The 25,872-nt window shown below is 37.6% G+C and overlaps 1 protein-coding gene across 1 annotated transcript in view; it reads left to right on the forward strand.

Annotated features, from left to right (window-relative positions):
• Positions 1 to 25,279, forward strand: part of LOC125485766 (mucin-19-like) — a 46,211-nt gene extending 20,932 nt beyond the window's left edge. The window contains exons 9-29 of the mRNA XM_048610216.1: positions 2,162 to 2,287; positions 4,333 to 4,453; positions 4,557 to 4,692; positions 4,791 to 4,883; positions 5,599 to 5,671; positions 5,762 to 5,899; positions 6,242 to 6,403; positions 9,109 to 9,203; positions 10,609 to 10,735; positions 11,453 to 11,687; positions 11,769 to 11,827; positions 11,920 to 12,017; positions 14,785 to 14,933; positions 15,027 to 15,165; positions 17,344 to 17,448; positions 17,582 to 17,770; positions 19,733 to 19,978; positions 21,081 to 21,237; positions 21,721 to 21,846; positions 22,764 to 22,902; positions 25,243 to 25,279. Coding sequence (XP_048466173.1) covers positions 2,162 to 2,287; positions 4,333 to 4,453; positions 4,557 to 4,692; positions 4,791 to 4,883; positions 5,599 to 5,671; positions 5,762 to 5,899; positions 6,242 to 6,403; positions 9,109 to 9,203; positions 10,609 to 10,735; positions 11,453 to 11,687; positions 11,769 to 11,827; positions 11,920 to 12,017; positions 14,785 to 14,933; positions 15,027 to 15,165; positions 17,344 to 17,448; positions 17,582 to 17,770; positions 19,733 to 19,978; positions 21,081 to 21,237; positions 21,721 to 21,846; positions 22,764 to 22,902; positions 25,243 to 25,279 — 2,750 coding nt within the window. The remainder of the gene's footprint in view (positions 1 to 2,161; positions 2,288 to 4,332; positions 4,454 to 4,556; positions 4,693 to 4,790; positions 4,884 to 5,598; positions 5,672 to 5,761; positions 5,900 to 6,241; positions 6,404 to 9,108; positions 9,204 to 10,608; positions 10,736 to 11,452; positions 11,688 to 11,768; positions 11,828 to 11,919; positions 12,018 to 14,784; positions 14,934 to 15,026; positions 15,166 to 17,343; positions 17,449 to 17,581; positions 17,771 to 19,732; positions 19,979 to 21,080; positions 21,238 to 21,720; positions 21,847 to 22,763; positions 22,903 to 25,242) is intronic.
• Positions 25,280 to 25,872: the final 593 nt, after the last annotated feature.

Genomic DNA, 25,872 nt, shown 5'->3' on the forward strand with positions numbered 1-25,872 from the left:
ACAGGTGACTTTCACATTGATGGAATAGAATGATTTTCTATTGATTAACTCAGCTGCATTATGGTATGGCCTTCTCAATGTGATGTAATTACAGTCTATAGTATGGGGAAACCAACGATGTTGGCAAAGTCGAGCTCCTAGGCTGCATCACTTACCTCATTATGGACAAATGAGATATAGTGGTGTGATCTGGCACACATTGCATCAGTAACAGCTTTGACACAGTTGTGGGTTGAGGATGAAGAGGTTCTACACAAATGGATCCTTGGAAAGAGTTATTTGTATAACTGTTTCCTGCAGTTGTTCTCTTGATGGTCACTGGGACAGGTTGTCTACCACGCCTTCAGGTCACAGATCCCACTCCAGCAGTTGGCATAGTTCAATGCCAGTGTCCTGGGACATTGTCACTCTGAGGTGGCACAGCCCCTCAGTCATCCGGAAAAAATGGCTTTGAGGATGATAGTCTCTGGACCTCCTGTATCTCCGTCACATCAGGATGGGACTGTCAACTGCAACTTCTAAAATATCGTGGCTGTTCGGTAGCTGCTGGAGGTTGGTCCTGGTCCTGGGCTTGTTAACACATCTGATTCCTGTCCGTTCTCTGCATCTTCGTACACAGAGTCCAATGTAATGATAATCACGCGATAGCTGATGCAGTTGTGAGAGTTTCAATGAACCTGTATGAGGAAATATCAGAAATAGGACAGGTCCTTAGTTATGTGAGCAGTCACAGATGAATGACAGTTCACTATTATCCTCTACACAGTGGGACATCAAGGTTTCCAACAAGGAGGGCCATGGATTGCCTCTACATAGACCTACACACAGATTCCTTATTCAATGAATGTTGCATAAGCCATGTGTACAAATAAAGTAGGGGATTGTAAGTGTTGTATGATAATTGATGCCTTGTCCCCTAACATCTCCCACCCATCCCCAAACACCTTAGGAATACTTATAGTTCAACGTGAAATGAAATTAGCTCTGTGTTCATGTGAAGCCACTGAAATCCTGGATTTTCTTGGTGAATAGTAGCCCATGGGTACCACTTTTAATGTTGCCTGTGATAAATTCTGCTTCACAGAGATGATAATCTTCAACCTGCAAAGATTGCTTGTGCCCAGGATTTTTATCCCACACAGTTTGATACTGCGTGTATTTCACATGCAGGGGATGATGATCAACTTTACTGTGAAAGTGACGGATTAATGCAATTACCCCTTGAAAGGTTCAGTCACAAGCAGAGCCCACATACTCAGAGTTTAAAAAAAACTTTCTCCTCAATATCTAGGTGTGGTTGCAGCCAGTTTCTGTCTTCATTGTGAATTTACATTTTGCATCAGTTATAGAAGGCAACACAGTTTTCTCATAGTAGGGTGAGTCACAGATACAGCCTTATCATCAAGTGCTGCTCCCATTCCCCCATCCCCAAACTCCTAAAACTTCCATGTTCCTTGCACTTCCTATTGGCCCATAATTATTGAGCTTCCACATATTCCCACAGAGCTCTCTCAGATATGGCATCATCTCATGGGTTCACCTTTACAATCCCTTTTGATTATGAGTTGATCAACGTTACTCCAAGCCTTAGTCCTACAGTTTAGACATGCCAACCATTAAGCTCCACTGCCCCTGTCAAAGCTGATTGTGACTGTTTATGACTCCTCATCCCCCTTTGTAACTCATGGTATGTGTTCATTGCCAATATCTGTGCATACGGTGCTGGGACAGTCACTGCCCGTACAGCATGCCCTGAGATGTAAATGAGTTTTGTTTAAGTTGGATGGCCAGAGAAGTAAGCTCTATGCTCACGTGCCTAGGTACTCTCTCTGACCTCCATGTTGGAAAATTGTCACCATCTAGTTTCTCTCCAGCATGAAGAAAAATATGAAACTGCATATCAATGAGGCTAGATTAAGTACTCATAGCATGCAAATTGAAGCCAATAGGCCTCTAATTGATGATTAGCAAGATTCTTGTCGGTTGTTCAAAACTTTGTTGTAGAATTGGATTAGTTTCTCTAGCTTTTGGGAGTCTCATTTCTGCTAATCTCACTGCAGGTCTTTGACGTGAAATGTTAACTCTGCTTCCCTCCGATGATATTTAAGCATCATTACTCACTGTAACATTGAATGTGAAATGCATACCTTCTCTTTTCCAGAACAACCTGTTTGTCCTGAGAATCAGATTTACAGGGAATGTGGTTCAGACATTACTCCAACATGTACTAATCCAAAGCCTCAACAGAAAAAAGACATTTGTGTAACCACCTGTGAATGCCAACCAGGTAAACCATATTTTATAAAATACAGACAGATTCATTTGTATAATATTATATGGATTATGCCAGCCTCCTGTGGTATTGTATTGACATTTACAGTTGAGATGCATTTGAATGTTTTGAATACTGAGGTAGTGATTTCAGGCAGTGGGATGTGTGATATGCCAACAGAGGGAAAGGAGAGCAAGGATAGAATTTTGGAGGAATAAAGGAAAGAGGCTTGTGTCATTCAGCTATTATGAAGAAATGGGACCAATAAAATAAGAAATTCTATGGCCAGTAAATGTAGTTAGAGAGGGAATCAATGTAAACTCAAAAGGCATTGAGGTAGCGGTAACCAGTAGGGGTGAAAAGGAGGTATTGGGGATTTAAGGGTGCTTGTGGATGGTCAGGAGTGAGAAGATTGTGGACTAACATCTCGATCATTGGAGATGGTCTGTGGTGCCTAGAGTTTTCGAAGTGTAGGGGAGGGTTTGAAATAAAACTTTTATGTGGTCATTGTTGTACTGATGCTGTATATAGGATTGCAAAGTGATGTGGCCAAAACTTTGCTTAGAATGGTGGTTAGGTTGAAGACCGAAACTTCACAAAGATTAAGGACAAAGTACATCTTTGCTGGAGGATGGGGGTGGGGATTTAAGGGTGCTTGAGAACTAAACAGTTAAACCATGGGTTTCTCATGGGTTTATTCATATGAATACTTACATTTTTGTTATTTAATAGTTTAAAGTGCAAATGCGCGCAATAATGGCCCCTTGTACACCACTTGTGTATCTGCTGTGCCATGTTGTGAATTATTTGAAATGCTCATTTAGATTATTTAGTGATCAAAGACGATATCCAATGACATCATTAGATCATCACGTCCAAACGGGGGAGTAGCATTTTACAAGAAAATAAAACTCCAATATAACATTGTTCTATCAATCAAAGCAATGGATTTGAAATATTTGCCCATCCTAGCAAGGAATCATACAATCATAGATTGGTTATAGCAGAGAACAAAACCATTTGGCCTGTTACATCCATGCTGGTTCTCTGGAAGATCAATTTGCATAATGTCTATCCCTTCCCTTTCTCCACATCCCTGTATTTTTTTTTCTTTTCAGAGGCTAAATACGTATTTTCCTGTTTGTCTTAGGATAGCCCTATTCTTGCATTTACAGTGCATCATTGCTCAGATATCGTCTATGTACTTACCCAGAGACAATCAGTTTGATAAACTTTTAGCTGCCTCATTGTAAATCAATTAATTTGTGAGTCATAGTACTGCTTGTGAATGTTACCATCCTAAGGATGAAATGCAATCGGTTGCACCAAATTTAAAAGCAGTACTGTTGTCCCCAACCATTACAGAAATGTTTGTCTCTATAGTTAATTGCTATGTGATTAGCTGATTGCCCAACTTAAAATTTTTCACAATAGCTTTCTAAACACTAATGATTGAAAAGGTTCCTGAGGCATGTTGTTCATTTCATGGATATTTTTCTCATGACAAAAGATCTGAAATTAAAAGGAAAATGTTAGACCATCTGGCCAATTGAGTCTGTCCCCATACAGACACGCGCACACGCGCACACGCGCACACATGCACACACACATACACACATACACTTCACCCAGCCTGGACAGCAGTATGGGTGTGCCTTCGCCGTTCTTATGAATGACATAAGAACTCTCACCAAGTTCAAGAAGACAGCTCATAACTACTTGTTAATGAGCAATTAGAGATGAGCAGTAAATACTGGCCCAGTTAACAATGTCCAAATCACTTGAAAGCTGTGACCTCTTGCTAATTTAGGAAAAATCTGGGGAAATTCCTCTCTGTGTCACTAAGTCAATGGCTTATTACCATCCCAGCCAATTACCAAATTACCTTCTATAGCTATCTTTCGCCAAACCAATTTGAAAATGCGAGCCTTGACACAGCACCAAGAATCCAGTTCTTGTTAAGAGCCTCCATCACATCAAGATTTTTGACATTACAGTTTAAAATGAAAACTTTGCATTAGTTGAGAAACTCGGGCATTTATATTTTTCTTCTATTTCAGGCACAGTTCTTGATGATATAAGAGGCACCAACAAATGCATCAGCAACTCAACTTGTCCGTGTGTATACAGTGGAATGATATATGATAGTGGAGACAGAAGGAACACATCCTGCCAGACATGGTAATGGCTCCTAATTTAGCTCATACAGTAATTTAGCTCATACTTGTACATTCATCAACTGTCAAATACTTCACTGATATCATTTATCTCCTTTCTTATTTAGTGTCTGCAATGGTGGACTATGGGAGTGCTCTCATCATAGCTGTCCCAGCAGGTGTAAAGTAGAAGGAACACACATCACAACATTCGATAGGAAATATTATAATTTGAGGGGGGATTGCACATACTATGCAGTTTTTGTACGTGAGCTATTTTGTTATATTTGCGATAGTATATATCTACAATGTCTTTTCTTGTTTGGCTGGATTTTGAAGTTCCTGTTTTTAAACTCCCACAGGGAAATGCCTGGTCAGTAACTATTGAGATGCATGTGTGTCAAAAAGCAGTTGGACAGATATGTTTACGGCGTGTTTCATATTCGCAGTCTGAGGTGAGCATATGTGATTACTTTTAGTGCTCTGTTTTATTTACTGTGAATGATGTTTTGTATTAAAATATCAGATATACAACATTTATGAATATCAGGGTTTATCAAGTAATATGGAGATGGGGAAGGGGAAGTAAAAAACAATATTATTTGGTTACGATTTTCTGGAAGGGAATCTAATGATGCTTTAAAGTGCCATCATGTCCAGACAGCTTTTTAATGCATGGTTCATTTAAGTTTTACAATGGTGCACATGTGCTGTTTTTGCCAGAGGACAGTTTTGCCTGACATCTTGGTAGGCTGTTTTATGGCCACATATACATGCACTTTAATAGGAGAATTGATCAGTTGATAATCCTGTATTTTCAAAGATCATTCTTTGTTTACAATTATAACTATCCTTTGTATAAATATTATATGTAAGAAAAAGCTGTCAAATTAAACATATTATTCGCTCGCCTGTTCTATTCTTCTAACTGTTTTTAATCATGCGTGGTGAAGGCAGGTACAATTACAACATTTAAAAGGCTTCTGAATGGGTATATGAATTGGAAGGGTTTAGAGGGATATGGATCAAATGCTGGCAAATGGGACTAGGTCAGTTTGGGATATCTGGTCAGACCAACGACTTGAACCGAGAATACTCTTTTTCCATGCTGTGTAATTCTATGACTGTATTTAAATGATACTACTAACTTAATCTTTTTTTTGATTATAGGTCAGTTATGAATTCAACAATAATGGTGACATTTACTCTGGTGGAGATGAAATTAAACTTCCTCTAAAACAGGGTAAACTAAAAATTGAAGAAAATCAAATGTTTAAACATAACACTGAAATTGTTGAGTCTTAAATTAAACTAGAGTTATTTTCTTTCACAGGCGGAATAATAATATTTCAGAAATCTTCACAATTCATTCAATTTTCAACATCATTTGGGCTAACAATGCAAGTGCAGATATCTCCCACCATGCAGTTGTACATTTCGCTGCAGGAAAACCACAAAGGAACTGTAAAAGGTATGACTAAGTAATTATTTAGTGAGTACAGGTGGTGAAGGTAAAGCAGAATGCCCAATTGCAGAGTCTTTGCTAGCAGCCACTTGGATCTAGGATGTAAATTGTGAAGGCACTCATCTCCCAAACACGTGAAGTGTTCATTTTGATGAAGCTGCCAAATTTCCTAACCTGACTGATGGCATATAATATTTATTTATTTATTAACTTTGTCAGAGGAGCAAACAATAAAGCTATTTGGAGAAACTGAACTTGGTCTAGATGATATGATTCAGTTAAAAACCTCTGTTCAACCAAATCAGATCATGCCATTTTTGAGACATTTTGTAATTGTTTATTTTCCAGGCTTATGTGGCAACTTTAATGACTATGCCAGTGATGACTTCCTGTCTATACAGAATATAGTGGAACAATCAGCTGTCAATTTTGCTCATTCATGGATCATTTCTGGTGCTGTGTGTAATCCTCCAGAATCAGAAGAACCTACTTGCCTTAGTTCAGAAAAAGGTAATACTTTTTGTTTCAGATTAGACGTTCATCAGACCATAACATTAATATCTCATGCCATGGACCGTCAAACTAACATTGTTGTTCTGTTTTTTTGGATTATTCTACTGGCATGGGAGCTATGGGATTCAGTTCTAGGAAGCACCAATCAACAGTCTGTTTTGGCTGAATCCTACTCTCCACCCACTCTCCCTCCATGCCATCCTCTCTCTCCTCCCTAACTATTTACAAAGCAACTGTGTAAATACAACTCACAATGGGTTCCAGCAACTTGCTCTCAAAAGTTCAGTAGTTCCTTTCCCAATCCTTGCTTTTAAAATAACATTATTTTTACAGTTTTGGTCTATAATTAGAAATAAACAAAAATAACAAGATGAGGGCTTTAGACACATCTCCCCTTGCCCCATGAATGACATCTATGCAGTCCTCAGTAGGAATTTCCCTGTATAAGGTATTTGGAACAATGGTCAGACAAACTAATTTATACCAGGCAGATAATGCAGTGGATAAGTGTCTTTTATGTCCCTTGGTTGGAATGAAGGGAAACTGGGCCAATTGCTTCTGGCACCACAAAAATAAGTCAGTGCCTGATCAATGTTTTCTCAGAAACACAATACTTTTCAGCATGTCATGGTGGCAGCTATCTTCGCTGGTTATTGGAGAACCTGACACAGTCTGTTCAGCACTGCTGCAACTACGTTCTTGGTTAATATTGAGCCAAGGAAGGCTCATCCAATAACAAGAGTTAGTTTTAGCCTGACATGTGATGTACTTGTGACCTATTGAGATAATGCAGCAGAATAGCACTGACAGTAATATAACTCCTCATAATCATCTTATGCAGTATCATGTCCACTTCAAACAGAGAGCCAAGTGCTGAGCAGGTCCATGCTGCATATCTATTCACGTGCGCCTTGCATTTTTTTTAAACTTTTGTTTAACTACACATCATTGTTCGTTGCCCTTTTTGGACTGGACAAAATGTTACCAGTGGGTTTAAGGTCTTTGAGTCATTCTTATGTCTGCAAGGAGTTTCATACTCTCCATTTTACCAGCCTGAAATTTTTAATTCCAAGTGTTCATCCTCACCCTCTGGATATGTTTGCAATTGTGCCTGATGCTATGCATAATTATGATAACAATGCTCAGAACATTCTAAAGCCTGAAAACAATCTTTCTGGAAAACCATGTAGACTGAGGTAAAATGGCTCAAAATGCTTTGATGTCAGACTTAGCTAGTAAGTTTAGCTAAAGGGAGATGTGAAGTATTACCACAGCAATCGGAGACCATAGATATATTGATTGATTGATTTATTGTCACGTGTACCGAAGTACAGTGAAAAGCTTTGTTTATGAGAACTACAGACAAACCATTGTAGGCAAGGATGTACAGATCAAAAAGACTTAGAAAGAGGCATACAGGTTACATTGCACAGGGCATGTGCTTTGCGAGATCAACATTAGCAAGATCAGCATTATTTAAGGTTACAGAGTCTATTCATTAGTCTAATAACAGCTGGAAGAAGATGTTCCTGAATCAGCTGGTGCGTGTGTTCAGGCTTCTGTATCTTCTGCCTGAAAGAAGAAATTGTAGGAGATCATTACCGGGGTGCAATGGGTCTTCGATGATGTTGGCAGCCTTTCCGCAGCAGCGAGCCATGTAAATGGAGTCCATAGATGGAAGATTGGCTTCTGTGATGATTTGGGCTGTACACACCACCTTCTATAATTTCTTACAGTCCTGGGCAGAGCAGTTGCCATAACTGGCTGTTATGCACCCGGACAGTATGCTTTCAATTGTGCATTTGTAGAAGTTGTTGAGGGTCCTTATGGATATGCCAAATTTCTTGAGCTGCCTGAGGAAGAAGAGGTATTGTTGTGCCTTCTTGACCCTTTTTGACCATTGTATCTATGTAGGAAGTCCAGAACAGGTGGTCGGTTATTGTTGCCCTGAGGAACTTGATGCTCTTCATTCTCTCAACCTCTGTTCCGTTATGTAGATGGAGGCGTATTCTCCTCCTGTCTTTTGGAAGTCAATGATCAGTTCTTCAGTTTTGCCGACGTTGAGAGACATGTTGTTCTCATTGCACCCCATCACCAAGCCCTCTATCTCCCTTCTGTATTTTGACTTGTTGTTAATAGATATCCATCCTACTATGATGGTGTCATCAAAGCTTTATTGTGCTGTAGTAAATGAGGGTTTCGTAGGTGCGCAGATGATAAAGCAGACAGATAGAGCTTAAGCCTTATTGCTCCAGGCAGCAGATGTGCCACATTAAATATACTGGTATAGGTGTAGAGTGGCGCCTAAGGCTTCTCCTTTAGTGTGCTTAATAGTATGACAGTTTTCAGAGATATTCAGAGATATTCACCCCACAATTGTACTGAAACTGGATGACTGAATTTTTCAATTGTGTTTGACTTTTAAGTTTATTTTGTACTATCCTGAATAGAAACTGGTTTCTCACAAAATACATATGTGAAAGTAACCCACTCTAAATCTACCATGACTGTTCCTTTGCAGAAATAGTCAGAAGGGGAATTTTCAATCGACAGGTCATAACATTAGTTGATCTTCTCAAATGGTATTGATTGAGACTTCATTCACTTTCACGATTTCTGTATTATTCAGTTGCTGAAATTCTCTAAATTCAATGCAATCCATACGAGAATATAAGCAATCACATCTTTATATTATGTTGCAGAGAACTATGCAAAAGAGCATTGTGCTGAGCTGATAAACCAAAAAGGGGCTTTTGGCCCATGCCACTCTGCAGTGGATTACATCAAATACTATGCTGTAAGTGCGAATATTCTTCAAGTATACACAAATTTTTAAGAAACATTGTGAAATGAAGTTGCATTGTTTGTAATTAACATCCACCGATACAGTTAATAGGTACATAAATTAGACTGAAGATAACCACGTCTGATAATTTGGTGATAAATCAGTTGCAGTAAAATATGTAAAATGCAAAAAGGGACAAAAATCCTTTTGTAAATTAATTTAATAATTGATATATTATAAGACTACTACTGAATCATCCAGTAATACAAAGGTCCAAAATTCTTCTTGGGATGATTATTAGGAATTAAGTTAATAAAATAGTTGATTAGTAAAGGATGATGCACAATACAACTCAATGAACCTGTTATTTAATAAAATAAGACATGTAAAGATGAGGAATAAAATATTCCACTGGGCACCTCCTTTTTGTTGCAGAAAATACGTCAAAACAATGGCTCAAGTACTCATGTAACTCATATTGGGAAAGCTAAAAGGATAGGTAACTTAGGATTTAAAAGCTGAAGGTATTGTTTTGCAATTATTTCCCTCCAGTAAAGTTGCAGTTGTTGTAAAATTCCCAACAATGCAAGAAATTTAAAATAAATCTATCAATTTTTTAATGAATGAATTGCAATATAATTAGGCCTGCTTTATTTGTTGCATCACCATGTTACTCATAAAAAAAGAAATGTCACTTGCTAATCCACTACAGGAAGTATTGTTTGAGAAGAACGAAAGTCATCAGAAAGTCTAGAAAATAACAGGTAGAGAATGAAAGAACCATCTGCTTGGTCTCTCATTTACCAATATGTTTGAAGCATTTGCCTCCTTTTAAGGTATATATTGGGCTTAGTCATATAAATTAGATGCAGAATACCATTTCAATTCGAAACTCATTACAGTCTCCACTATGTGTTACGATTTTTGTGGGTCCCTGAGTAACAGGCATGCTTACAAAACACGCTGCTGTCCTGGGACCATACACTGCACGAACATGACAGCTCACCTAAGTCACCTCAGCCTGATCCAGAGCTATAGTTTGACAAATAAAAAAATTCTGAAGAAGGGTTACTGGACCCGAAACGTTAACTCTGTTTTCTCCTTCACAGATGCTGCCAGACCTGCTGAGCTTTTCCAGCAACTTTGTTTTTGTTCCTATAATTTGACAAGTTTGCCTGTTTGATGCCCAACAGCTGTCCTGGAACATTGAGCTGAGGCTGTCTTCACATTCAAGGAAGCTTCTTTGCCTGCAGCGTGGGCAGAAAATCAGTGAACTCTGTCATTTGGTTGCCTTTTTTTTAACAAATATGATTATTTGACTTCTAATGTGCTCTGGCATTGTCACCTCTAGATTTGTAAAATATGTATTATTACCAAAAAAACTAAAAATATGATTTTAATTGTGCTTTCTTTAAAGATGTGTAAGGATTCCATCTGCACTTGTCAGGATATTGATCGCTGCATTTGTGCTGCACTCGGTGCATATGTTCATGCATGTGCTGAAAGAGGGGTCATCTTGACAAAATGGACTGCAAGTGTTTGCAGTAAGTTGAGATATTTACCTTCCGTAAAACATCCACACAATTTACTGTTGGCAGAATAAGTTGCTCGGAAAACTGTATACACAAGCTCCAAATAATTGTAAGTGTATCATTCATTAAGTTTATTTATGACTAGATAGCAGGCTCATGCTGCTGTAGAATGATGTTGAGATCCAAAATCTGCAAATTTTGCTTCCATGTTTCTGCATGAGTGCATTTTACTTTGGTAGGAAGTTGTTCCATTAGAAACTTGAGAAACCATTGGAGATTTGTTTTCAATAAAATATTGCCAATCACATTTTTTGGTAGTGTAATTGGGAAGCAATCAGAGTAAAAGGTCTTATATAGGTTGATGGATAGCAGAAGTAGGAACTAACAAATTGGATACAGCACTGGAACACTTGACCAGTAAAAAAAAAACCTGAGCAGTTTTGCAGATTTTCCAGTAGATGGCAGTGTGATACAACTCAGTTAGTTCCAGTGCAAAATTCTTTTATACTGTAACTGGGCGTTGGGGCACATAATCTTTATTGTAGCCAGTGTGCTCAGTCATTTCTACATATCATAAGGAATTAAATTAAATTGCTTGATGACTGGCTTCTACAATGGAAGGGACCTCAGAAGGAGACCCAGATGGATCATTTACTGAGGACTTATGAAATTTCTTTAGTTTTCGCCACTGTTTAACTATAATCTGATGTTAGTGGTTTTTGTTTCTAGATACAACTTGCAAGAAGAGCCAGGTTTTTGACAACAACATGACGGTCTGTAACCGGACTTGCAGATCACTGGAAAAACCTGACTTCACCTGTACTGTTAAGGATGTTCCAGTTTATGGATGTGGCTGTCCTGCAGGAAAGTACATGGATGAAAGTGGACTCTGTGTTGATCGAAGAAGATGCTCATGTTACTACAGGGGCATGTATATTGCATCTGGAGAAAGTATTGATAATTGGTAAGTATAATTGTCACAGTCTGATGGAAGTTGCAACATTGAATATATGAAAAGGATTTCTTGACTTTTCTTTTTTTTCAGCTATTGCATAGATGGACGTATTTCATGTGCTCAGGTTAGCACCACTCCACAGACCCCAGGTAAATTACTTGTATCTTTTAAAGTTGTCTGCTTCTGAAATGTGAATTGGAATTTGAATGAAACAACGTTCTTCATTTTTTTCGTCCAATAGTGTGTCGTGGGGAAAAGAGATATTTTAATTGTTCAGGAGCTGGAAACTTAAATCGGAAACTTTGTGGAAAGAAATGCAGCAACTTGAATTTACCATGTGTAAGTGATATCCAAAGGTATAACCTTGTGAGAATTGTACATAACTGCATAGAATGAGGGGACATAATGCAAAGGTGAACACAAAATATAATTGAATAAGCCTTTCCAAACAATAGAAAGGATATTTTATCTGATGATAAAGATAAAAAAAAGTTTTTGATCCATTGCCAAGTCTTGCAAAGTAATATTTTATCAGATTTATTCATGCACTTTTGCATTTTCTGGTTGTTGGGGACAGAATTAGAGAAATACTGAGCACTGATATCAATCTTAGAAATAGTTGGTATGTCCTTGTGGAAGTGGAAACTATGTTTTACCAATCTGTTTAAGATTTTTTTTAATGTTGTGGGAAAGGGAAAACATGTGTGTGAAATTTATTTAATTTTTCAGGAGTTGCCATACATAATATTGTCATACAAGATAAGGAAAATGTATGAAATTGCAGTCATACATTGAACATGGAACAAGAATTTGTAGCAGAGATGATAAACACTTCATTTTTGGTTTAGGTGTAGCTAGTGGAGTGCCATAAGGTTTGGTGCTTGGGCCTCAGCTATTTGCAGTTGAAAGCAAAGATCTAAGTCAGGGACTTAGTGTAATATATACACGTTTGCTAATGATACAAATGTGGGCAAAAAGGTAAGTTGTGAACAGAACAGAAAGAAGCTGCAAAACAAAAGACTTGTTATGTGATTGGGAAAGAAGACAGCAGATGGCGTATAAAATGAGAAAATATAAAATGATACACTTTGGAAAGCAGAATAGAGAGGCAGACTATTTTTTAAATGATATAATTCTTAAATGTTGGCATGTAGAAGGCTTTATAATTTTGCAAACTCACATAGAGGCAATAGGCAGGTAAAACATGTAGTTAGGAAACTATTTGGTATGTTAGCCCTAATTGTAAGGAGCTAAATTTTAAGAGAGCACACCTGGGGTACTCTATTGTTTTGATCTTCTTATATAAGGAAATAAATAACTTCCTAGAAAGAGTGCAATGAAGGCTCATTAGATTGATTCCTGGGATAAAATATATTGTTCTTTTAGAAAAGATTGTACATAATAGGTCTATGTTGTCTGGAGTTTAGAAGAATGAGAGGTGATCTCATTGAAGTGTGTAACATTCTTAGAGATCTTGACAGGTTAGATGCTCTGAGAATCTAGGATGAGGGGTCATAGTGTCATGATAAGGAGCTGGCCATTCACATATGAGAGGAGAAGAAGTCTCTTCACTCAGAATATTGTGAATCCTGGGAATTCTGAACCACAGGGGACTGCAGATATCCAGTATATTCTAGGTTGAGACCAATGGACCTTTACACAACAAGAGAATCAAGAGATATAGATGAAAAGTGAAATTTAATCAGAAAGAAGAGTGCCACACTTGTGATACTGTGATTGGACAGCATTTGCTAAATAATACCAAGTGAGTCATAAAAATGATGACAATCAATTTAAGATTTTCAGTCAGACTCAGAGTGTGAACATTATAGGACGCACAATGTACGTACTGGTCATTGCATTTATTTAATACACAGAGCCATGTTCTTTGCAGACAGAAATAATATGCAAACATACTGCACCTATGATAACTGAAGAGATCAGGTGACAGCCATTCTCTCGTTTAATCTTCGGAGCTATGGCTTTACCAATAAACTTGCCCTGCTTATATTTAAATAAAGTTTGGCAGTTGACAGTCAGCTATCCATGACATTCTCCATGGCAGTGTTTTTACCAATCAGGGACCACTTTGTCAACCAATTAATACACTCTATTCATTTAGAATCAAAATCTTCCTCCTTTTACTTTGGTATTCTAGCAAATTGTTCTAACTTTGATGAAATGTCTTTTTTCTGTAATTTCTTCTGCTCTTCTGTTTATTAGATAATAAATTGTGCCTGTATGTACTTGAATGAGTGGGAGAGAGAAATCCATACAAAGTTATTCTTGTCTAAGTTATTTAATTATTCAAAAGTATGTATAGCCTGAGATTGGCAATACCAATGAACATATTTATATTATGAGTACATGAGTATATATCAAATAACACTTCATGTTATTTGACTTCAATTGTAATAAAAAGTGGAGTTACAGGTAGATAGGATAGTGAAGAAGGCATTTGATATGCTTGCCATTATTGGTCAGTACATTGAGTATAGGAGTTGGGACATCATGCTGTGGCTGTACAGGGCATTTGTTTGGCCACTTTTGGAGTATTGCCTGCAGTTCTGGTCTTCCTCCTGTAGGAAGGATGTTGTGAAACTAGAAAGGGTTGAGGATGTTGCCAGGATTGGAGTGTTTGAGCTATAGGGAGAGTCTGAATAGGCTGGGGCTATTTTCCCTGAGCGTTGGAGGCTGAGGGGTGACCTTATAAATGTTTATACCATCATGAGGGGCATGGATAGGATGAATAGCCAAGGTCTTTTTCCCAGGGTAGGGGAGTCCAAAACTAGAGTGTGTAGGTTTAAGATGACAGGGGAAAATATAAAAGCGATCTAAGGGGCAACTTTTTCACGCAAAGAGTGGTGAGTGTATGGAATGAGCTACCAAAGGAAGTGGTTGAGGTGGGTACGATTACAACATTTAAAAGGCATCTGGATGGGTACATGAATAGGAAGGGTTTAGAGGGATATGGGCCAAATGCTGGCAAATGAGACTAGATTTATATAGGATATCTGGTCCGCATGGATGAGTTGGACTGAGGGTCTGTTTCTGTGCTGTATGTCTCTATGACTCTAATCACTAAAGGTCTTTTCTTTAATGACAGCCAGATCAATGCATTCCTGGTTGCGTCTGTCCTGAAGGTAAAGCTGAAGATGACAGTGGAAATTGTGTTTTGCATGAAAAATGCCCTTGTTTGTTTGAAGGAGAGAGCTTTAGTGAAGGAAAAGTGATCAAGAAGGATTGCAACAAATGGTGAGATTGAATCAATGGCAAAATTTCTGAATTTACTATATTAAAAGCACCTTCGAATTCTAAAACACACTATATCTACTCTTTACTTTGTAGCACATGCCAGGGTGGAATGTGGAAATGTACTAAAAAACGATGTTCAAAGACCTGTAAGGTTTACGGTGAAGGTCATTTCACAACATTTGATGACAAAAGTTACACTTTCGAGGGGAATTGTGAATATACATTTGTTCAGGTAAATAACAATGGCTTAATCCTTGTCTTACTGTGAATCAAAATGTTGCATTTATTTGGTCAAGTATAAGTTAAGATTTTAAACTGATACTACACGTTTCTGAATATTCAAAAACACTACTTCGTGATTTTGCCCAAAACTTCAATTACAAGGTGTAGACACAAAAATAAAAGCCATATTGTCAACCAATCATACATAAAGATCTACAAAGCAGTCTGAATTTTCCCAGTCCTGCACTGGCAGTTTTTGAGGTGGCAAGAGGATTTTTGTAATTTGGAAATTTGTAACATTGCACATCATGTCGACTTCATGATACCTTACAACTCCAAACACTTTTTCCCACTGCCAGTTTCCATGCACAGTGGTCATCTGCATGACAGCATTACTAGCCCATAAAGATATATAGAAGGGCTAATTACCCCCTATTTTTGGACACATTGAAATTTTTGCAAGCAGTGCATTTTCACACCACAATCCCCACTGTCTCTGCTTCTAGAAGGTAAGAGTTGGTGAGTTCATAATGGGATGGCTGAGCCACAGTACATTTAAAGCTGTTGAAAAGCTGGCAGTGAGTGTAAAGGCTACCATACCCATAACACAGCCTTCCAATTGAGTAATGAAGCTGTGAATAGGATGTTTCTGATGGCCTTGTGTATCTTATTTTCTATTTGTTTTACTGTTTATAATGGTAGCTGCAGTATCTCCTTGCCTTTGCATCTATTTGGCTGTCAGTTGTGTTCTCCTTGTCCTCAAAGTATGGGTTGTCGAACCCAATTATGTTGTCCCTGTCCACTCTTACAAACTGGACGAGTGTAGATGTGAAGTATTAATTAACTGGTTAGTCTCCTGTAAACTGAGCTGCCCAAAATGTCCAGGCCCAGGACCATGAAATGGGCCCGATAATGGGTCCCTATAGTCCTTAGGGAATGCTTATTTTGGCATGGACACCTTTATTGAAGTAGACGTTTTAATGATTATCATGAAATTGAATGGAACACACACTCATGGATGAAGTGTGACTTCTGTATATATTTGCAATCTTTTAGAATTTGTGAGCAAGAAACTAATGAATGGGTTTAAATCACATGCATATATCATACCTAAGATGTAGAATGAGCTGTTCAGATTTTGGTGCCTTAATGGACATCAGAACAAACTAGTGCAATTATTCCAATTCCTCTGCTCCTTCTCCTTACCTCTACAAATATTTCCTCTTCAAAAGATGGATCCAATTCCTTTTTGAAAGATACTACTAAATTTTCTTCCATCAGTCTTTCAGACAATGCATTTTATAGTGATTATAACGAGGTCAGCCAGGTGGACCTTTAGGAATATGAGTTCCCTGATTGGGGTTGTTAATCTGGTCCAATCAGGGAGACCTGGCTGACAGATACAAATAGGAGTGTCAGAGGTTCTGTTCACTCAGAACTGGCTCTGAGGTAGCTGGATCAGTGTCAAGGACTTTCCACGTGTAAATAAATAGTGACTTGCTGATGAGATACAGATCTCTGTGGAGTTATTTCACATTTCTCCTCTTCAACCACTCTGATTCTTTTGCCAGTTATCTCAAATTATGAATGATAGTTTTAATAGAGCACTCTATTTTATTTTTACAAGGCCAGCAGCAAGACTTTGGCACAAGACTATGGCTGACCTCTATGGTATGGTTTTAGTGGGGTGCAAACACCAATTCTGGCCCCAGAATATCAACATGGCAGTTGTTAAGGAGTCAAGTCTCAGTGTGGGGAAGTGATGGAATGCATTTAACAGGCTCTGCTGAGTCTGGGGAGAGAGCCAAATTTTGTCTGGCAGTGACCCACCTTTTTTTAATATGGAACCAAAAGGGGCACATCTGCTTACCCCAGTTTAAGTTCAAGTAACTATTTTAAAGGCTTACTTTCTTAATTTCTGATGAGCATATTTAAGGAGACTTCTATTTGTGTGAAGATGGCATCAGGGGCATCTCTACAATGCCAAAAATAATATATAAGGAAAACTGCCAGAATCAGATTAAATTTGATCTTCACTGTATAATAAACATTACAACAGTTTATGGTTGAAATTGAATGAGTAATACACATGATCCACCAATACTAATTACTGAACTGACTGAGCTACTTATAACTGTATAGAATATGCTTTTTTTGCACTTATTTATGAAAGTTGTCTTCACTTTAGGACCACTGCAGAGGAAAGATTGGTACTTTCCAGATATTGTTTGAAAATGTTGCATGCTGTGAAGATGGAGTGACATGTTCCAGAAATATCAGAATTATATTCCAGGTATATTTTCAAATTTATAATTATTGGTTCACTATTATTTTAATAAGACTCTTAAAATACAAATTCCAATTGTGACGATTTATAAATGTAATTCATAAAGTATTCTATATTTTAAACCACTTGACTCTCATAGGATAAAGAGCTAACTTTGGAAGATGGGAAAATAAAAGGTTCTGATTCAAATTCCATATCAACATGCACAGAAGATTCCTATTCACTTCACACTGTTGGACTCTATCTAATCCTCACATTTTCAAATGGGATCACTGTGATTTGGGACAAACACACAAGACTTTCTGTAACACTGGATGAACAATGGAGGGTAAGTGTAGTTCTGGGTTAAAATATTCCCTCTTCCATATGCTCATTGATTCTTCACATTTTCTGAAAGCAGATGAATGGTCACAGAAATTGTAATCATGCAAAAAAAGTATGACATAGAGTTACTGGTCAATTAATTCACTTTGGAACAATCACCTAAATCATCACAGCTATCGTGAGAATCAACAAAAGGAAGATTATATATCTGGAAAAGTTTAGTTTAGCCAGAATATCTGTCTATGTGACTGGATAGTGTTCCAGAGTTTGGTGTCGCATGGTCAGTACATGCAACCCCGAAATATTCAGGCAGAAGTCAGTGAGCTGGCCCAAATCTACTCTTGCAGCCTTTGCCAGCCCTAAGAAAACACAGGACTATATTAGATACAAAAAAAATTTTTCTATTAATTACTTGCCTGACTCAAATTCACAGTCCCGATGACTTGGACCCTTGACTTGGACCTAAAATAATGCATGTATTTTGTTTGTTATGGAGGGAATCCAGCAATGCAACAATGTTAATAAATGCTTTCTACAAGCACATAGCGGGTTCTACCTGGCTGATTCTTGCCAGCTAAAATGTTCAAGATGCACATGGCTGATCTTCTGTTCTCCATTTCCACCTTCCTATCCCATCTTGACTTGATTCCCTCAGTGCTTAAATATATATTGAATTTACTCTTGAATATAATCAATAGGCAGAACATTCCCGTCCTTGGTATGCTGGGGCAATGGAGGGAAGATTGGGAAAACAAGGCAACATGAAAATATCAGATTCTTGCCATTGAGAAACTTTTTTCTAATTTTCCCCTTAAGCTTTACATTGTGACTTAGAATGTTGCTATTGAGCAGTGACAATTTTAATTCCACTCATTTTCACATTATTAATAGCCATATTTCTCTTATCCTTACAACACTTCCAATTCTCCTTTCTTTCTCCAAGATACCAGGTGGCACATATTCCTGATATAATTTGGAGCAGGCACCTGGAAGCTGCAGCTCACCAGTCATTGTCCTGTCCTTCATCCAACTAGTCTTCACCACCATATCCCCAGAAGCTACAGTTCACTATCCTCTTTGACCCTTCATCCACACATGTCAGCATGGGCCAAGTACCAGTCTCACCATTGTCATGCCTGCTCTCGAACCAGCTTACACATCACTTCATCCTGTCGACATTTCACTTTGGAGCTCATAGACACCAACAACTTGCATGATTTGGTCAGGTTGCTCTGAATGCAGGGACGCATGTGAACCTTTTCTTTTACACAGAACGCATCTTCTTACTCTTATCTTGATTTCTTGGTGTTCATTCACTTTGTACTTACTTGGATGCTGCCAGCCTCTGTAGCTTGCATTAATTCTTAGCAAAGAGGGAGAGACAGGCAACTTTTCACAGTGGGGAGTGCTGAACAATGAAGGAATGGACATGTTGCTGTATGGCACTGGTCTACGACAATGTCACACCTGTCGCATGTGCAAGCAGCTAATGCGGCAAGCATATTGCATGTGCTTCAAACAAATGGCTATGTCTGAAAGTTAAAGACAAGCTGCCTTTAGTGGGGTCCAGGAGGACAACTCTCAATTAGGAAATCCTACAACAATCAGTCAAGGGGCTTATCTGATTTCAGTTTGAGGCATTGGATATAGTCAGTCCTGCAGTTCAGGCACAACCTGTCTGGGGATTACAGGTAGGTCAGGCATGGTTCTTTGGAGGCATCAGTCTAAGGCTGGCCAATTTTTTCTGCAACTATATCAGCTGAGGTGAACAGCCTGAACACAGATTAATGACAGCATTACTAGCCCATAAAGATCCCAGCAATTTAATTATTTCTCAGACAAATAGTCTTCCTTTGTAAGCACATATTTCTGCTGAACAGATCAAAGCAGCTAAATTAATTTATGTTGATTTTGAGATGTCATATTACAATCCTTAACAATTGATTATTTGAAACTTTTACAATAGAACAAAGTATGTGGTCTCTGCGGAAATTTCAATGATGACACTGAAGATGATCTAACAACCAAATTTAACTCCTTGGTGAGCAGCTCTGCTGAGTTTGGAAACAGCTGGAAATCTATTCAGTCCTGCTCTGGTTCAGTGAATCAGACATTTCCATGTGAGAGAAATCCATTTTGTTCTCCATGGGCACAGAGAAAATGCTCCATAATTAAAGATCCAAATGAAGCATTTAAAAAATGTCACAACAAGGTAAGAAACTTTATTGAAAATGTATTACTATTAATTTGACTATTAGTAATGATAGATTTAAAGCTGTGAAAACAAATGATGAAGAAACAAAATTTTCACATTAGCACACTTGCATATATTTAACCATTTTCAAAATGGAGCACCCCTTACTTTCCCATCACAGATATAAAAACTGTAAGATCCTAATGTCATCACTGCAGAAGACAACTTCTATTACATTTCATAAATCACATATCTTAGAAATGGGAAGTTGTTGCCAGTGCAATTTAATAATTTGATTGCCAGCTAGGTCTCTGAATTAATTATTTTTTCTCGATTAATGTCATTCAAAGCATCTTTCCAATATGCTTTAAATGCAGTTTTACCTACCATTTTCTTTTCTTGGTAAATTTTATTTCTATCGCCAAAAACAAGGGATTAACCAAAATAATAAGACACCTGAATCAGTGAATAATGTCAAAGGTTGTTCAGGTATAGAGAACCAAGAATAAGGCACTAAACTGGTGAAGTTAAAATACAAGTAACAACAGGATATATATGGAGCTAGTAGTGTTTCCAAACAGATCAGAACCAAACAATGTTACCCACCACAACAATCCATGAATGGAATCAAAGACTAAGGGCTGGATTTTACACTCCCTATTTGGTAGGTTTGAAGTCTAAAGGCATGTAGAATTCAGTAGATAGCCTTCCCACTGCCTACTCTGCTGCCCCAGACTGTTCAGAAATTTTACCAGGCGTGAAAGTGAAACCGAGAAATGCTTGTACTCTATTTGCCTTATTAAGACAATTAATAGCCACTTAAGGGCCCAAACACGTGGCCACCAATGTTTTATCTTTGGTGGGGAAGGCCCAAACTGTGAGGGAAACCAGCAGCTTTTGTTGCTAAGGTTGGTGTTGGGCAATTGGCTTGGAACATTACTAATCTATTCAACTTGTATAAAAGAGTTGATTTTTTTACTCACTAGAATATCAATGCTTATAAATGGAGGCTTTTGGATGTAAAATAAGCATTGCAGTCAGCATTCTGTGTTTTTTAATTGTAGTATATTAAAAACTTCTTTCCTCACATTTTCTGGCACTGTTATGTCATCTTCATCAGGTTAACCCAGAACCATACCATGAAGCTTGCATTAAGGAAGCATGTGCCTGTGATATGCAGGGAAAATATCTGGGTTTCTGCACTGCTGTAGCTGTGTATGCAGAAGCTTGTAACAAAGCTGGTGTTTGTGTTCACTGGAGAACCCCTGAACGCTGTCGTAAGTCTAAATGTTTGATGTCATTGGAAATATTAACTAAATTTTTTTAATAAATGCAAAGAAATTTGTTTGCGTTGTTCTAAAGTTGCATGCTTTATCAAAGATATGTATCTGTGTGTGAAAGTCACAGATCAACTGACTATTTTTTGATATTTAATTTTGCATTACCACATTAGTATACTTTTTATTAAGGCTTCTTAATCTTCTACATCTGTTTGACTGTTGCATATGCCTAGAATGGTAAAAACTCACAGATATTCGAGTAGTTGCCTTTCATGATGTGTTATACAGACTTTGTTCAGATCGATGTGGATCAGTGAACTGCACTATGAGATAACCCCCCTGTCAAATATAATACGGTTCACTTGTGCTAATTATTTCCAATCTATTTCAAAAAGGTTTGCACGTTGATTTGAGCTGTTTCTTTGGATGTTGAATCAATTGCTGGCATTGTGTATCAACTGTTTCTATTTTACATTGCAGCTGTATATTGTGACTATTATAACAGGCCCGATGAATGCAGCTGGCATTATCAACCGTGTGGAACTTTGACAGCAAAAACATGCAGTGACCATTCAATTCGGAAAAAACTCTCCGCTGTCCTTGAAGGTTGTATTATTTCATAATTCTACTGATATTTAGGTGTGCCACAAGGCATTTCTCAAGTAGTTTAATTTGCATGTATTTAATGTAAGCACAAGTAGAAATAATTTGGCATATAAAGTTAAAAAGGACACATCAATTTTTTAAAAACTAATACTATATTTAAAATGACTCAGATCAGAAACATCTTGTTAATTTCCAGTATAGCTACAACACTGGTATCTGCCTGAGAGAATATAAAATTATACAGGTATGTCCTGTGCACAGAAACGCAGGACAAATCTAATCAGGTCAATTTCCATTTGATCAGTCAGCTCTCATTCACTTGCAGTGCTATATAGGAGCATTACACAGCAATAACCTGCTGACTGATGTTCATGTGTCTTCTGACATTCAACTTTAGGCGTCATTGCAGCTTTGGTCCGAGCATGGACAAAAGGGCTGAATTGCAAAGCTGAGATGAGTGACTGCCTGTGACTTCAAGGCAGTTTTTAATAGAGCATGCCATCAAGAAGCAGAAACAAAACTTCAAAAGAAATATTCACAATGCTAAAATTTCAGGTTTTCTGTTTTTATTAAATCAGTCGAAAAAAAAGTAGAATTATTTGGGTCACTCTAACATCATGAATGAATTAGGTATTTGCAAAATGTAAATTAATAAGTTAAACAAATAACTTAAATTGCTCGGTTGTATTTACAGGGGTAACTCACTTTGTTGGGTTTACAATAATGGACCATTAATAGAATAAAATTGTGAGAGGCAAAGTATGAAAATTATGGACCAGCTGAATTACTAATAAACCAAGCTATAGTTCCCTGTGCCATAATATCTATAAGTAATAAATATATAATAAAACCATTGATAATATGAAAATGCCATAGTAAGTTTATCTCACTCATTTTCACATTTTTCTAATGATTAGGTTGCTACCCAAAGTGCCCAGAGGGCGCTTCCTATCTGGATGAAAATACAATGAAATGTGTCAACTTGGATGAGTGCACCTGTTATTACAATGGCAAAATATATCAACCATTTGAAACCGTACCTGGCTGTGGAAACTGGTAAAGTATCCAGAAAATGTGTTTTTATTATTAGTTGGCAATGTGTCATAAAAGCAAGTGTGGGCCAAGTCTTCCAGTCTCCAGATTGTCAAAGCCTGGGCTTATGACTGAAGAAAAGTGACATGATCCTGCCTAAAATTTGAATTATTCCAAAGCCGATCCTTCTAATAAACACTTTGTGACTTTTTGACTACTTCCCTCCCAATCACTGTTACACCTCCCCATCACAGCAGCAGAATTGTACTCCAACAAAATCTGCAACTTCATGGCTCAACAATATCTTCCACTCTACCCTTGCCATCAAGCCAGGGGAGCAAGCCTGGTTCAATGAAGAGCCCGGGAGTACTCGCCAAGTATAGCACTAGGCATACCTAAAAATGCAGTCTTAACCTGGTGAGACAATAAAACTGGACTACCTACACAAAATGGATTACAGAGGTTCTAAAGGAAGCTCAGCACTATCTTCTCAGGAGCAACTAAGGATGAGTAATAAATGTTGTTCCAGCCAGAGATGCCCACATCCCTCGAATGAATAAATAGTGCCAAACAGTATAAGCAACAAGTGATAGACAGAGCTAGGTGATTTCACAATTGATGGATCAGACCTAAACTCTGCAGATCTTCCACTTCTAGTTATGAATGGAACATTTAACATTAATGAACAATTAAACAACTCAATAGAGGGGAAGGCTTCATGGATATCACAAATGCCAGTTTTCAGTCAATTCAATTCACTCCACATGATATCAAGAAATGGCTGCAGGTGTTAGATACAGCAAATGCTGTGACAACATTTTTGCAATAGTCTTATGCTCCAGAACATGCTGTAACCCTAGCCAGTACAGCTTTAACGGTAGTATCTACCCAACAATACAGAAAATGACCCAGTATTTTCCGCACATGAAAAACAGGGCAAAGTCAACTCATCCAATTAATGCCCCATCAGTCTACTCATGATTATCAGTAAAAAAAATGGAAATTGCCATGACTAATGCTATCAGACTTGTTTACCACAACCTGCTCACTGATGCTCAATTTGGGTTCCGCCAGAGCCACTCCCCTCCTGACCACATTGTAGCCTTGGTTCAATTATGGACAAAAGTGCTGAATTCCAGAGGGGAGGTGATAGCAAAGTCCACATTTGACTCAGTGGTTTAGCGAAACCATCAATGGGCATCAGTGGGAAAATTCTCCCTCTGTCAGTTAAAATTGTACTTGGACTTGATCAAATTTGACAGTGACACTAACTATTTATTATTAACATTTATTCCAAAAATTAGATGGTTAAAGTAATTTGGAATTCTGGCCAGAGTGTGTTTCATTGTAAATATTGATAAGTTGCCCTGTTTGTTCCTGTCATTTTGAATGTCTTGCCAAGTTCTTATGTGTTTCATTGCATTATAAGTACTAGATTGTCTATACTTTTAAACTCATGAACAGAATAATATTTGATTCAAAAAAGTTCAATTTCAGTTTTCATTTGCTTTGAAAAAGTAGTTTATCACTATAATGATGATACTATAAATGGAAAAATCACAGTTGGAGGATGTGAAAATTTATTTTGTTGATACCAATCAGCAGTTCATTTTATACCCTGCCTTATGTGTTTTTTTTTGAATTAAGGTCAATGCAAATATAAACAGGCAGGTTTTAAAATGATTCATTATCATTGAATCAAAGTGTTGCATGTACAGACTGTGATGCGTTGAATGCCAACTTCATTCTAAACATTTAGCGATGAGCTAAAAAGGATTTACAATTATAAAATGATTTTGATTGTGCCTTTAATCAGGAAATACTATAGATTGAAAGAAGGTGAATAAATCATGTTTGAATATTTAAATGATTTTCAGTCTTTCTTGATGGGCACAAAGAGAATGCTGGAGGAAAATAAATTGTTATTACCTTTTCTTCCACAATCCTTTCTACAGTCATGCTAACATCGCAATATCCTTGTGTATTGCCATATACTTTTTTGTTACACTAGTTACAATGCACAAGAAACTGGTACAAAGGCTAATACAAAATACTGTCAATGCTATCTGCAATTTTTAAAAAAGCTATTTTTCATTTTTCAATGTCAGGTGAAAGCAAAGGGTATTTTTATTAGTGTGAAACCATAAATGATTTTTGGTTGGTGAGTAATAGATCTGCAAAAAGTTGCATTTTTCCCTCACCAGAATGCAGAGTTGCTAGTGCAAATTTAAATGGCTTCTCCTTGTTCTATAGAATGTACCAGTCTTTAATGGGAATCTGTATTGAATATGGAAGCTATATAAGGATACGGTTTGTTAAACATTGTTTTCCTAAAATAAATCATTTGAACTTAATATTTTACAGTGTATGCAGCGAAGGAATTGTTAGATGTGGTAAGTAAACTTCATTTTTCAATAATTCATGCACAAAAGTCATGTATTATAATGGCAAATACTGTCTTCAGACACTATGGGTAAAACAATTAGGGAAATAATATTTTGAACAGCTCAGAAGCGCAGAACTGTTGTTCTATTTAGGGAAATGCTAACTAAATGACCATCTCAGCACTCTAAATATGATGAAGGGCATTAAATAGATTCCCAAGACGGTAGATCCAATTGGAGGGCTACAACACTACAGTACTAGTCGTAAAACTACAATGCCAGAAGAGGTGGAACTGCTGAAGTAGAAAGGAGTGCATGAGGGAACCTTACAATGACTCTTTCTTTGGTCTAATTAGCACCCACCACTGTCAGGAAGGTAGCTGCTGACATGTTGACCCTGATTACAGCAAGCACTCAGAGGTGAGATCTCACACAAAGAGTCAGCCTGAAACACATTTAAAATGCTGCTCCTGATCTCGAGTTCAAACCTGCCTTCACTGGGCTGGGAAGATTCTGCCTAACATTCCCCAACTTAACCCTCATATGATCTGCGAACTTTGTGCAGAACATGTGAGATGTCAAGCAGTTTATAACTCTATTTTCTAATTTA

This window comes from Rhincodon typus, chromosome 22 (assembly GCF_021869965.1).
Source record: "Rhincodon typus isolate 14 chromosome 22, sRhiTyp1.1, whole genome shotgun sequence".
Classification (NCBI taxonomy): Eukaryota; Metazoa; Chordata; class Chondrichthyes; order Orectolobiformes; family Rhincodontidae; genus Rhincodon; species Rhincodon typus.